The sequence below is a fragment of the Dermacentor silvarum genome, chromosome 10 (assembly GCF_013339745.2).
Source record: "Dermacentor silvarum isolate Dsil-2018 chromosome 10, BIME_Dsil_1.4, whole genome shotgun sequence".
Taxonomy (NCBI): Eukaryota; Metazoa; Arthropoda; class Arachnida; order Ixodida; family Ixodidae; genus Dermacentor; species Dermacentor silvarum.
Window position 1 is genome coordinate 77,013,413 of NC_051163.1, and position 12,481 is coordinate 77,025,893.

The 12,481-nt window shown below is 45.1% G+C and overlaps 1 protein-coding gene across 2 annotated transcripts in view; it reads left to right on the plus strand.

The window, feature by feature from the left end:
• LOC119466129 (cAMP-dependent protein kinase type II regulatory subunit) overlaps nt 1-12,481 on the plus strand; it is a 168,149-nt gene that overhangs the window by 115,304 nt on the left and 40,364 nt on the right. For both annotated transcript variants that reach the window (XM_037726618.2, XM_037726617.2), the window contains exon 2: nt 10,698-10,730. In XM_037726618.2, the coding sequence (XP_037582546.1) occupies nt 10,698-10,730 (33 nt within the window). The remainder of the gene's footprint in view (nt 1-10,697; nt 10,731-12,481) is intronic.

Consider the following 12,481-nt stretch of genomic DNA (forward strand, 5'->3'; position numbering starts at 1 on the left):
GTTCTAAGAAGATGTGTCTTCTGAAATCACTGGCTTTAATTGATATATTCCTATATGTGTGCTAAACTAATTAGTTGAAAAGTTAATTAGTGAAATTGTGCGAATTAGTCTTATATGTGTGCTGATTTCCAGTGTATGTATACATTTTTGAGTAATGCAGCTCAATGAGTAGACTCGTGCTCAATGCCACAAGCGATTTAAATAAAATTCTGAGCACGTTAAAATAACACGCCTATATATATATATATATATATATATATATATATATATATATGTGTGTGTGTGTGTGTGTGTGTGTGTGTGTGTGTGTGTGTGTGTGTGTGTGTGTGTGTGTGTGTGTGTGTGTGTGTGTGTGTGTGTGTGTGTGTGTGTGTGTGTGTGTGTGTGTGTGTGTGTGTGTGTGTGTGTGTGGATAGTGCAACCGTCAGTTCCACTTAGCTCCTCGGAGAGACAGGACTTGTGTGTCTAGGGAGCTTCTGAACTGAACACTTTGCAATGTGGTGAATGCGGTTTAAATCCCAAATCCGGGATCTCGAAGAGGTTCGACGTAATGCCTTAATGCATTTCTCTCGCATTTGTCGCTAGATCGCCACAGATTTTTTTTTTTTCGCGTGTGTCATGTGAGTGAAAGCTTAGAGAACGCATCGCGCTCTTGTAGCCTTTCACTGTATATGCTTCAGTGTCGAAACGGATTTGCTTCTAAAGCTCTTGCCACGGATCCACTTTGCTAATGCAGTTTAGGATGACTGAGAACGTCCCGAACTATAGCGCGGCGATATATAACAAGTTTTGCGATGTTGTCGTAAACCGCCCGATTTCTAGTGCGTCTTTACGATTATCGGAACGACACCAACCCGTTTACGATTTTTGATTTGCGTTAGTTTAGGGCAATACTGATGGAAAAAAAAAAAAAACACAGAACATGCAGATACAGTCGCTGGCAGAGTTTTCAGCACTTAACAGTTCAGTCCCGCTATAGGCTATTTGGATCTACACGCGGCACATCCAAGCACTCGCATTATGACAACAATTAACCTAAAGGTTGACCACATTTGTAAGGATACAGTCAAACCCCTCATACAGCGAACCCACATATAACGAATGATCGTGTGTATGGAACAGCCGTGAAATCCCTTTGAAAGTTTCCGTATAATATTTTTTTTTTATTTTGTATATCGAATTACCTATATGTCGAACTTTTTTTGTGATGCCGTTCAGATTCGATATATCCGGGTTCGTCTATTTCATCAATAAACTTCACGAATATTTTTAGTTGTCTGTGCCTGTTCACAGCTTCTGGCGAACAAGATTTCGCTATCTTAAAATATTCGTTCGTTCGTTCATTGATTCGTTCTTTTTTCGTCTGTCTGTCTGTTGTCTTTCTTTCTTCTGCGCGTTCCGGTATTCCGGCTTCCCATCTCTGCGTAAGCTAAAACTGTGACGCGAATTCGGTCCAATTGAAGTCTCTCCGTGTTCGCACTTGGATAGCATTCGCGTCGAACTGTATAATCTCCGATTGAAAAGCGAGGAATGCGTCCGCCGGCGGCACGCGCATGTCTAGCTGCGCCGGCCAAATCCGCGGTCGGATTCCGTCCGCACGGCGTATGCCGCGTGCCTGACGGCGTCGACTTTTCGCATATGCGAAAAATTCTCGAAGCGCTTTCCCCCGTTAAACGGCTCTGCCGTCGAGACGAGCGCGATGCGAAAACGAGCGCGTGTCTGTCTTCGCACTGACAGCTGGAATTCGAGATTCAGCTCGACCTATACGGTAACGAGAAGATAGCGAGCACTTTTTGTTTTGTTTTGTTTCACTGACGGAGGCATGTGTTGTTATAACCGGCTGGCGACTTTTTTTCTTTTTTGCACGCATCTGACGTGTTATTGCCAATCCGTTAGGGATTTATATGACCTGTCAAGATGCCACGAGCAGCTTTTACTACGCCCGACCATGCGATCCTCTGTACAACTTGCGCCAGTGTGTATGGAAGTAAACTCAAAATCAAACTTTATTGAAACTGAACTGAAGTTGGCGAGGAAGCGCTGCAGATTGATTAAGCCTGGCGGAAGTGCGGGTGATCGACGCAATGACTTGTGGAAGCATACCGCCGAGGATGACGTCAGAAGCGCAGATGTCGCGCATGTATATAGAATGACAGTTGTGCGGAAAATTGCGCTACATGTGTCTTCTTCTTCTTCTTCTGCTTTTTTTATTTTTGTCGTCTGCTACCGGTGTGCGCTTTAGAGCTTAAATGTGCACAGCGCGTTCTTGGCTGAAAAAGAAATGAAAAAGATTATTTTAACTTCTAATTGATAGATCGAAGCACAAGTAATATTTACCACATTATGTCAACTTAGCGTAATTTTTTTTTTCACGAGGGATAACGGCCAAGAAACGCAGCAGCTATAGAATTACACGCACGCATATACAACAAGAAGAAATACAGACGCTTGGAATTCGTCCTCGCTAGGCACTGCATGTAGTCACGCGGAAGGGTTCTCGGCGCAACGCCGATTGAATATCCTCCTCCGATTGGAAGACCGAACGGGGACGTAATCGATTTTTCAAGTCGGCTCTTATTACCGACTGCATGTTAACGTCAGAAACCCGTTTCGTTTTCATCTAAATGGTTAAATGCCGAAGGCAGCATCTCCTCGAATATATATACTCTGTTATATGCCCCATAACTCCTATTTCCAATAATCCCATATGAAACATATAGGATCCCATACCAAAACAAGTTTTTCCCGTACATCATATGATGTCATTGGATATAGGAGTTGCGGGGAATACGGCGTTTTCCCAGTGGGGTATCGTATAGAATGTTGATGCTGCAACGTGAGCTTTTCATGTAAACATGCGATATTCGAAACACACTTCACTGCTGATTTGCGTCATCCGACAGGACACGAAAGTCAAGATCAAATTAGTGTAAATTTTTTCACGAGGGATAACGGCCAAGAATATGCTCAAACCACTTTCATACAGGATTGACACGCATTCGACTTTATGTACATCCGGGTTTGATTATAATACGGAAGCGCTTCCGGGTTAATATTGTGAAGGGTTGAAATCGGTGTGCGTTATAATGCATACGAGGAATCGCGCCAGAAATGTATATATAACCAGACTTTAACAATCAGTTCTTGTGAAATATTTGATTAGTTTCTAATATTCAGGCATAGCAGATAGTTCATTTTGAAAGAAAGGCACCGCATGTCGAGCGCTTTCGACAAGGAATGTAGATTTTGTGAGGAGAAGGCAGACCACATGGCATGCATGGGCCTGTCAAAAGAATCAGACGCTATAGCTACTATAAATCAGCTAACAACTAAAAGGTGGGAGGCAGCTCTGTCCAGCTCAGTCCTCGAGAGCCAACGAGAGCTCATTGAGCGAGCACGGGCAGCAAGCCTTCGCCAACGGAGTCCCGAGTATAGGAGTGCCGACCACGTGAACCTCGTTTTTTAAAAGACGTCAGTAAATATTTTCATCAGCATCATATGCCAAATGTCGTTGCAGCGCTGTCGCAACGCATATAGCATGTTGGTATTTCGTTGACGTACGTGATCGTGTTTCTGCCCCGAAAAATTCTTGCGTGACATCTGTATGTGCGCGTGCCCGAATCGGCGAGCAGTGACGACATTCTAAATGCCGGCTGACCTCCGCATTTCTGCGCTCCCTTCATTAAGTCGCGGTTTTATTTATGATTTTCTTTTCTTCGGTAGACTGATGACTGGAATTCGTCACAGGGGATTCCGTCCGACATCTGCTGGTTTGCTTTCTTTCTGACTTTTTTTTTTTTTCTCATTCGGCGGGCCGTCACCCTGCGCTGATTGTGTATAATTGGAGCTGGTGACTCTTGTATGATCGTTGCGGTGGCCGTGGAGGTTCGAGCGCAGCAGTGTTGGTGCGCGAATTTAATGTTCATAAACAAATCGAGTGTACCGGTGCGTTTTTGATCCCTGTTGTTAGATTTTTATCACCATCATTAGTTTCAAAGACAGTTGTATAAAGCACGCCTGGATGCGCCTCACATACCGCGCGTGCCGATGTGTGTGTGTGTGAGAGAGAACACAAAAATCGCTGCATTACTTGAAGAGGTGGAGGTTTGTTAAATGCACTACGGATCGTAGTCTCCTGGTACCAGTGGCGCACCGATGGGGGGGGGGGGGGGGGGAGGATTCGGGGGCTGTAACCCCCCCCCCCCCCCCCTTGGGGCCGACTTAACACCCCCTTTTGTTTAACCCCTTTCCTTTGCTTACGCATATGAGTACTGCAACTAAGATGTAAGACGCGCAATCGTCTGCACACTCGCAAAAAGCGCATTTTGTGACAATTTCCCGTGAAGAAATCGAAATTAGTGCTGTTTAGATGGTATTGGCCAATCTTCAACCCCCCCCCCCCCCCCCGGCAGTGATCCTGGGTGCGCTACTGCCTGGTACCTAATTAAAGACATTCGCTAATAAACTTTTAAAATTCTATTCATTCTTGTTTCACATATCGCAACTGCGCAATCGAAACCTTGTGTCAAGTCCTGTCTCCTTAGTAAAAAAAAAAAAAAAAAAAAAAAAAAAAAAACCGCAAGACTTTCAGCATTATGCTCCGATTCAGATTATACGTCTTTAAAGTTTGCTGCGAAGGACACTGATTTTTGTTTCATCAACGTGCACACCAAGTGCGATACGCGAACGTTTCTTTTACAGTCCACTCCCATCGAAATGCGCCCGCCGCTTTGGGGAATCGAACCAACGACCTCGTGCTCCTCATGAGAACGCCACAGCCTGCGTAGACTCCGCGGAGCCCATTCGAGGCGCGCCGCTCTGGATCGGCAGTCGTGGCCGATTAAGAAGCCGGGAAACCTGGAGCTTTATCCTCCAAAGACCCCTTGTGCAATTCATTGCACATTGCCTTCTGCATTATTTTATAAATTCACTAGGAAGTGATTACGCAAAATATTCATTCTGGGTATAAAAATACGGTGCATGTGTAACTGGAAAGAAGTGGTTTACTAATATTGTTCTCATTCGATTTCAAGGAATTTGACATTCAGTTGATCTAGACCTCTGTGTCGTCCTAGACGGCCGAAAGCAAACTTGAGGCGGTGTTTTGAAATCCCTGAGATTGCGTGAAAATACTGGATGCGGCAGCAACATGGCAATGTACTTACTCGTAGTTCCATTTTCATCTCTGCGTTCAGGCAATGAAATGCAGTTTTTACCATAGCAAACATGGGGAGATGATGGACATAGTTATTTTGTTCACGTACATGGAGGCGGAGCTCTTGGCATCTAACCGTGGTATCTAAATTTTAAAAATTGTTTTTCAAGTTCGTAACATAACAGTTAACAATAAACAATGATACCATCAACATAACACGGTCAGAACTGTTAATTGTCACTTATCCGAACCTTCTCCTAATTCAAGCATACTTCCTTTTTCACCTGTATTCACATATACGTATTGTTAAACGTTTATAATGAAATAATTTTTGCCCACCCTATTCTTTCTCCTAATCATTCCAATATTAATCTAGCATCACTTCTTTTTCACCTTTAATTATGCATTGCCAAGTGTATATGTAATTTTCACTTTTTATTTCCATATTATTAAGTGTATGTAATGTGGTGGCGTGTACCATCTGCATTGTTTTTTACTTGCCATTGTTCAATTTCCTTGTTCCCCCTATCGAAAACTCTCTTGAATTGATTAATTATGGCACTGTAACATTTATATGTAATGTTTCTGTATACTGTTAATTGCACGACTCACTGCGACCATGTAACACGGGGGCTAAGGGCACCTCAAGCTGCCTCACTGCAGCTTTTTATCTTAGCCCTCGCCATTGTTTGATTTAGCACTGGAAAGAAAGAAAGAAGGAAAGAAAGAAAGAAGAAAGAAAGAAAGAAAGAAACCCCGCTGACGTGGCTCAATCAGCTAAGGCGTTGCGCTGCTAAGCACGAGATCGCGGGATCGAACCCCTCGTTTTGCTATCCTGGCTGACGGTGCTATAATCATCCATGCTTTCACTCGACGTGAAGAAACAACGCTCCTGTCGTTGGACATGTGTCAGCGGCGTTAGAGAGTTTTAGCGTGCCACGTTCCGGTGGCCCGCGCTGTCTCGGCCTTGAACGGCTCGGCGCTGCGCGATACCGCATAGCGGCGGTGTAGATGTGCATGGGGGACATGCATCTCGCGCGTGCGCGCTTGGCTTCTCGTGGTACAGCCGAGTCGCGGTAAGCTAAAACTCTCTAGTGTCTCCCGCTCACTCGTTGTGGGCGATGCGCGCCCGTGTTCTTGCCGTTTAATGCCTCGTGTACGTACAGCCCATAGAAGCCACGTTACCAAAATTCGCATATATTTTTTTTTAACCAACAGTGACGCTATTTTTGTCAGTAACCAATTAAGAGACCCCCTGTGCCCCTAATTCTTTTCGTATATGCATTTCTTTTCAGTATTCAATTCTTTGCATTCTTTTCGGTAAGCGTATGCCTGTCTGTCACGACTCTTGCGTAATAATTTGGCATGCGGCCTGTTGCGCATGCGCTAGAACGTTAAGCTTCTTTAGATCATGCAGCGTATAGGGGGTTGACAGCTTGCTTGCAGGGTCTTCGCAAAATACAACTGCCGCGTACTGACTCATATATAAAGCGAGATGGACACAACACCGACGTAAACATCGCGGTTTTTTGTTTCATTTATCAAAATTTTTTAAAAAAGGAAGAAATCGCATGTGGCAGATAGCATAATCCTAACACTTGAGCTGGATTGTTCGAACAGGTGGGCACTATATACTTGTACAGCTGCAGCGGAAAAAAGATTAACACAAGTGGCCGATGAGTGGAACAGGGAAAGCGGTACGCGGCGCTCTTGTTCCCGTGCACACTGATATCTAAGGTACCACGTGATTCATGTTTCAAAGAGGGCGTGCTTGGCACTCTCGTTTTCGGCGTGCTATAGGGACTGTGGGTATGCGCCACAACCACTCAGGTCAACAACAACAACAACAACAGCATCGCGTACCGCAATTTATCTGATCGGGGGATCGGTCACATGGTATGGTATGATAAACTTTATTCAGGTCCTGAAGATCAACCCTTAGGATGATGCAGGCGGCTCCCACGTCGGGACAGTAAGGTTTAACCTTACCGCCGTGTCGTGGGCCTTCTGGACGGCCTGTACTTGATCTAAAAGCACTCCACTGTGAAGCACTCGCCGCCACCAGTCTCTTTCCTTGTCGCAGTCTGTGAAAGCCACATCGGTCACATGTGCTAATCTTTTTCTCCTGCAGCTATGCAAGAAATCAACGTGCATTATTGACTAGTCAACAAAATTTGGCTAGTCAGCTTTTAGCGAATTACTTTTTAGGAACATAATGCAATTTACTAATTGATATCAGCGAGTTCGTAAAGTTGAGGGTGTAGCTTATAGACGGGCAAATAATTAATATAGACAAATATTTTTTTTTTCTTTCGTAGTTGCGAGTGCGTGGTTGCTGCACGTACAAATGCGGGTGTACACGAGTCATCACGGTATACTCTTAATTGCCTGTCAAAAGTGACCGCCCGCTGTGCGCGCGCGGTGGAGATTCATTAGACGCACAGATTTCCTTTGCGCAGGTACTTCAGCGATAAGCTGGGACTACTCTGGCTGATGGCGCATTTTGTTAAGCTCACGCCGAAGCCGGACTTGGTACTGAGCTCGTATCGCAGTCTGTGAAGGGCGTTATTGTAAGGCTATTACTTCCGCTGCGTAGGCGATGGTCTCTATCCTCATTTAGCGGCTTCCGATAAAAAGCTCGCCTGCTCGCCGATTCAAGCTCAGCCTTTCCTTTGTTGAACGATATAGTAACATTATAGCACGCGTGGCGCTAAGTTGTGTTCTCTCCCCCCCCCCCCCCTCCCTTAAAAAAATAAATAAAATAAAAGCGAGCTCGATACACTGCTCTGAGAAGTGCTCCCTGTTTATTTTTACTGTTTTTCTTCCTCATTTTATTAGCGTGCGTAAGCATCAATATCATAATCGCTCCACCGTCGTTATATTCCTCTTCTCTTAACCAGGCAGCCGTTAAATATCCAAACCAATGATCCAAACCGACTTCTCGGCTTTTTCCTTCGGAGCAGCTACACTATACCAGATATCCGAAAGCTGCATGTATACACGAATAAAAAAGGGAAACAATAGGCACATGAAAGCTGAATGGCGTTAGTTACTGTATAGGCTCACATTAAGGAGCCTGTATACAGTAACTCTCCCGCCATTCATTTGCAATTAGACATGTGAAAAATAAGCGCGGGAGTAACGGAGAATCCGGGTTGAAGCAATCGATTTTACCGGCACGTGATATTTCTCAAGGCTACGCTGAAACGCAGACGTGAAACCCAAAATCTGAATTGCATTATTTCCAAATGCGCTTGTAGCCTCTGCGGAAAATGAGAGCGTCCCCTATATTCGTAAACTCGTGGCGTAGTGAAGGCCGACGTGGTAGGTTAGGGTCGTTAGGGTGATTCGATGCCACGGCGCTGACTTCAAGGCACTCATGGCATTGAGGTACTACTGCGCCCTCTACCATCGAGCCATAAGAGCCCGGCTTGGTGTTGCTAATATCTGTGATGTCACAGAGAAATCGCGCGGGAATTTCGAGTCGACGTCGATCGCTACTGGTTTTGCACTGGCTTCGGTTGCACCATACGCTCATTACATCTCCGCAGAAGTCTCCTAGCCCGGTACAACGCGACGATTATTTTCCTGCCGGTTCTATTACAACAGTTCGTGCGAATGTTGCAGCTCAAGAAAGGATAGAATTCAAACAATATCTTTACACTATTTCGGCCCTATGAGTATAGTTCCTCTCTCGTATGCGCAGCCTGCCACCGTAGCTCATTGCGTTATGAGTATATTGCAGTGTCGACCTCAAACCATCGACGGTCAAAGGTCGAATAATGCGCGGGAAAAATAACAGACGTAAGAAACTAGACGACGTCTGCGGATTGGCGGGAAAGGAACGTAGGATTTGGTGGGTGGCAACGCGAGGTTACGCCATAGAGGGTCCCGCACATTTGTCCCCTTATCCATCCATTGGGTGCCCATCTGCTGACTTCCCGTTCGACAATAACCTCTTCTTCGTGGCAACGCATCAGGTTATCGGTATACCTTCCAGCCCGCTAAGTGTCGCCGTACACTCCGGATTCCGAGTCTCCCGTCGTACGGGCGTACGACGGTTCGTTCTCTTAGGCATGCCCTCTTCTACTACTCTCTCGGCGCGCCCAATCCAAGCGAGGCGCTTACGCCGTTAGTGTGCGCTCCCCACATACAGCGAGTGCATGGGTACAAAGGAAGACGAAGCGTGCCGTCATGTCCAAAGGTGAGCGCGGCCCCGTAGATCTTTCGCGACCGGGGCCCATCGACTGACCGCCTCTGTTTTGCCCTATCTCCCTTCCGGCCTTGACAGGAGAGAAGAAAGGTACGCCCCGTCGCGGGTCCCAACGCTGCGGTGATGGGACCCCGAGTATCTCTATTATACGCGCGCTCCGTAGCTGACCGCTTGTCTTTCTGTCTTATTCTGTCATCCACGACAGGGAAAAAACGTAAGCACCGACGTCTCAACTTCTCTCTCTCTCGCTTCCGCGTGCTACCCCGCTCTGTAAGTATGCGCCACCGGTCGAAGACGTGGTTGTCGTCGTCCTGACAGCGGCTTCGATCCTTTCCGTTTCCTTCGGCGTGCATGTCGCGTATCTGTCCAGGCCTACGCCGCCCCGGCGCGCACCTCGACGTGGGGGCGCCACTGTCGCAAGCTCCGCGACGACGTCGGAAGTCGCCGTGCGTGACGACGCGAATGCGTAACGTAGAGCGTGTGGGAGTTTCGCCTGCGGGCAACTCCCAGTGTGGTGGGAAAGAAAGTTGAGGAAGTGAATGACTGTTACTGCAGTGCGGGTCGCGTGTGTGCACAAGGTGTAGAGTCCTTGTGTTATTGCCTCGGTGCTTGTGTGTGCCTGTAGTGTACCGTGGTGTGTAAAACGTTTTATTTCTAGCTAGCTAGCTGCTTCATGTACAAAGTGAAACTTGTGTGTGAAGCGGACGAGCATGTTTGGCTGCGACAAGCCATTGGAATCTTATGCTATTTTCACTTTCATACACTTGTATTTGTCATTGGTATGTCTGAGAAACGTGCTTGATATGTCCTTAATAGGAAATTTTTGTTCTCGGTAGTAGAAAAACGTTATATTTTATTGCAAGCACATGCATGCATCCTTAGAGTCAAAATTCCATGGAGATTTGTGGTTGCTCACATCGTATGAAAATTGCATCTCTAAATTAGTTGAATATGAGCATGCCTTGAAAATATGAAACTGGTGCGGCTTACATTCGCTTGCTTCGCTTTTTTTTTTTTTATACTGTAGACATTGCATGTACATTCTGCTTTAGTTATGACCGCCATTAGTTGCGTTGGTATAAAAGGACATAAATGTGTGCTGAAATATATGTTGATGAAGTGTTACTGGCACTCTCTCACTGCACATTACAGCAAGTTTTCATGGTCCTTACTGCTGTAAGGATAGTTGATGCATGTGCACTGAAAGAGCAGTAAGAAAATTGAGCAAAGTGCAACATCAAATTTTACTCATTTTAAGATGCTGCATGTTGCCAAGTGGTGCAGTCCTTGCATGTAATTCTCATATGTCTCCTCTCTCTCACTTTTCAGAGCCACCCAGCCGGTTTTCAAGGCGCAAGTCTGGTGAGTTGCGACTTTCCTCATACAAATTATATATGTCATCAAAAAATATGGCTGCATGGCAGTTAGGCCATACGTAGTTCATTGTATTTCGGTACCGGCCTGGCATTGATACACGGGTCAAAAGTTTCTTTCAAATGTAGCTCAATACACAAAAACATTACACGGCAGTTAGGTAGACTTGCAACATACCTATGTTGTGAATTTAAGAATGTGAGTGCTACTAGATGCTTATCCGATGTGCCAGAAACATTTGTGACCTTTCCTGTCTACAAATGATTGCTATATATTGGCTTCCTTTCAGTTGCATTGCACAATGTAAAGCTGTCACTAACAGTTAGCTTAACAAAAATGGCATTGCCATTGTGATATTGCTCTTGGTTGTCTACTGATTGATAATTTCGTGCTGCTATTCCTGTGTGGCATGTCACCTGTGTACAGCACTGATTTTCTGGTGCAGTCTAACGTCAATATAACATACATGGATATAGCAATTTTCAAATATAACGAAGAGAGTAATAGTAACTTGCATCCATACAGATTTGGAAAAATTCAGTCCATCTGTTTGAATGATTTGCATGCTTAGGGACGACCTATCTCAAGCTGGCAGACTCCAGTAATGTTTCTCTCAGAGTGACATTGGGGTTGTTTTCTGATGCAATATTCTACTGCCCTGTAATTTGTACTCTGTGGAAATATTCATATACAATGTATTGAATTGTACTGTATGCCCCCCCCTTACCCTATGCCTCTTACTGTGAGGTATTATCAAATAAATAAATAAATAAATAGAATGGTGATAAAGAGCAGCTGCCTGCATTCAGGGGGGGACTTATCAGATTATATATATTGAAACAAGGGCTCAAGACCTATTGGGAAGGGGGTAAGGGAAACGAAGAAAGGGCTAAGCATGGCCTACTAAGAAAGCCTCACATGCAAAGTTACAAAGTGAGCTAAGTGTGCTAAGAACCAAATTCATGGGATGCCAAAACCAGACTAGAGAGGGATGCAGGGTTCAAGATATATAAATGAGATTCAACATTTATCCAAAATTTTATTTATGTGTACAAAAACTGTTTTCCAAGCTCCTCAGTAAATTTCCGCTTGTATTTCGACATTATTCCACGTGCTTCCAACAACACATGGGTGAAAAGCAAAGATGCATAAAGACAGCGTAGTCTTTGTGCTTTGGCTTAGCTACGGCTCATAAGCCAATGCATTTAGAAATCTATTGTAGCTGGATCGAGAAAACTTAAGAGTTGGTAGTGGTCATGCATTCTCTGCCTACCTACTGGCAGTGTTTTGCTTTGCCTCCTGCCTCATGAGTCGTTATGAAGGTGGAGCCCCTGGCACGAGAAAGTGAACAGCTGATTCGGCACCACAGGGCAGACATTTCAGGACAACTCACTGTCTGGAGAGGCCAAAGTGGGACAAAACACCTCCCTACAGATAATCTGTGGTACATTGGGACCACGGTGGTACAAGCGGTACATGTCCCAGCTAAATTGAGACGTCTGATCACCTTAGTTCAGTGTTTGTCACTTAATCTGCTTCCTACGCAAGGTGATGTGCAATTAAGGTTACTTCTCTTGTATATGCATAACATTTTCCCCATGACAGTGATTATGGGCCACCTAAATTGAGACATCTGATCACCTTAGTTCAGTGTTTGTCACTTAATCTGCTTCCTACGCAAGGTGATGTGTAATTAAGGTTACTTCTCTTGTATATGCATAACATTTTCCCCATGACAG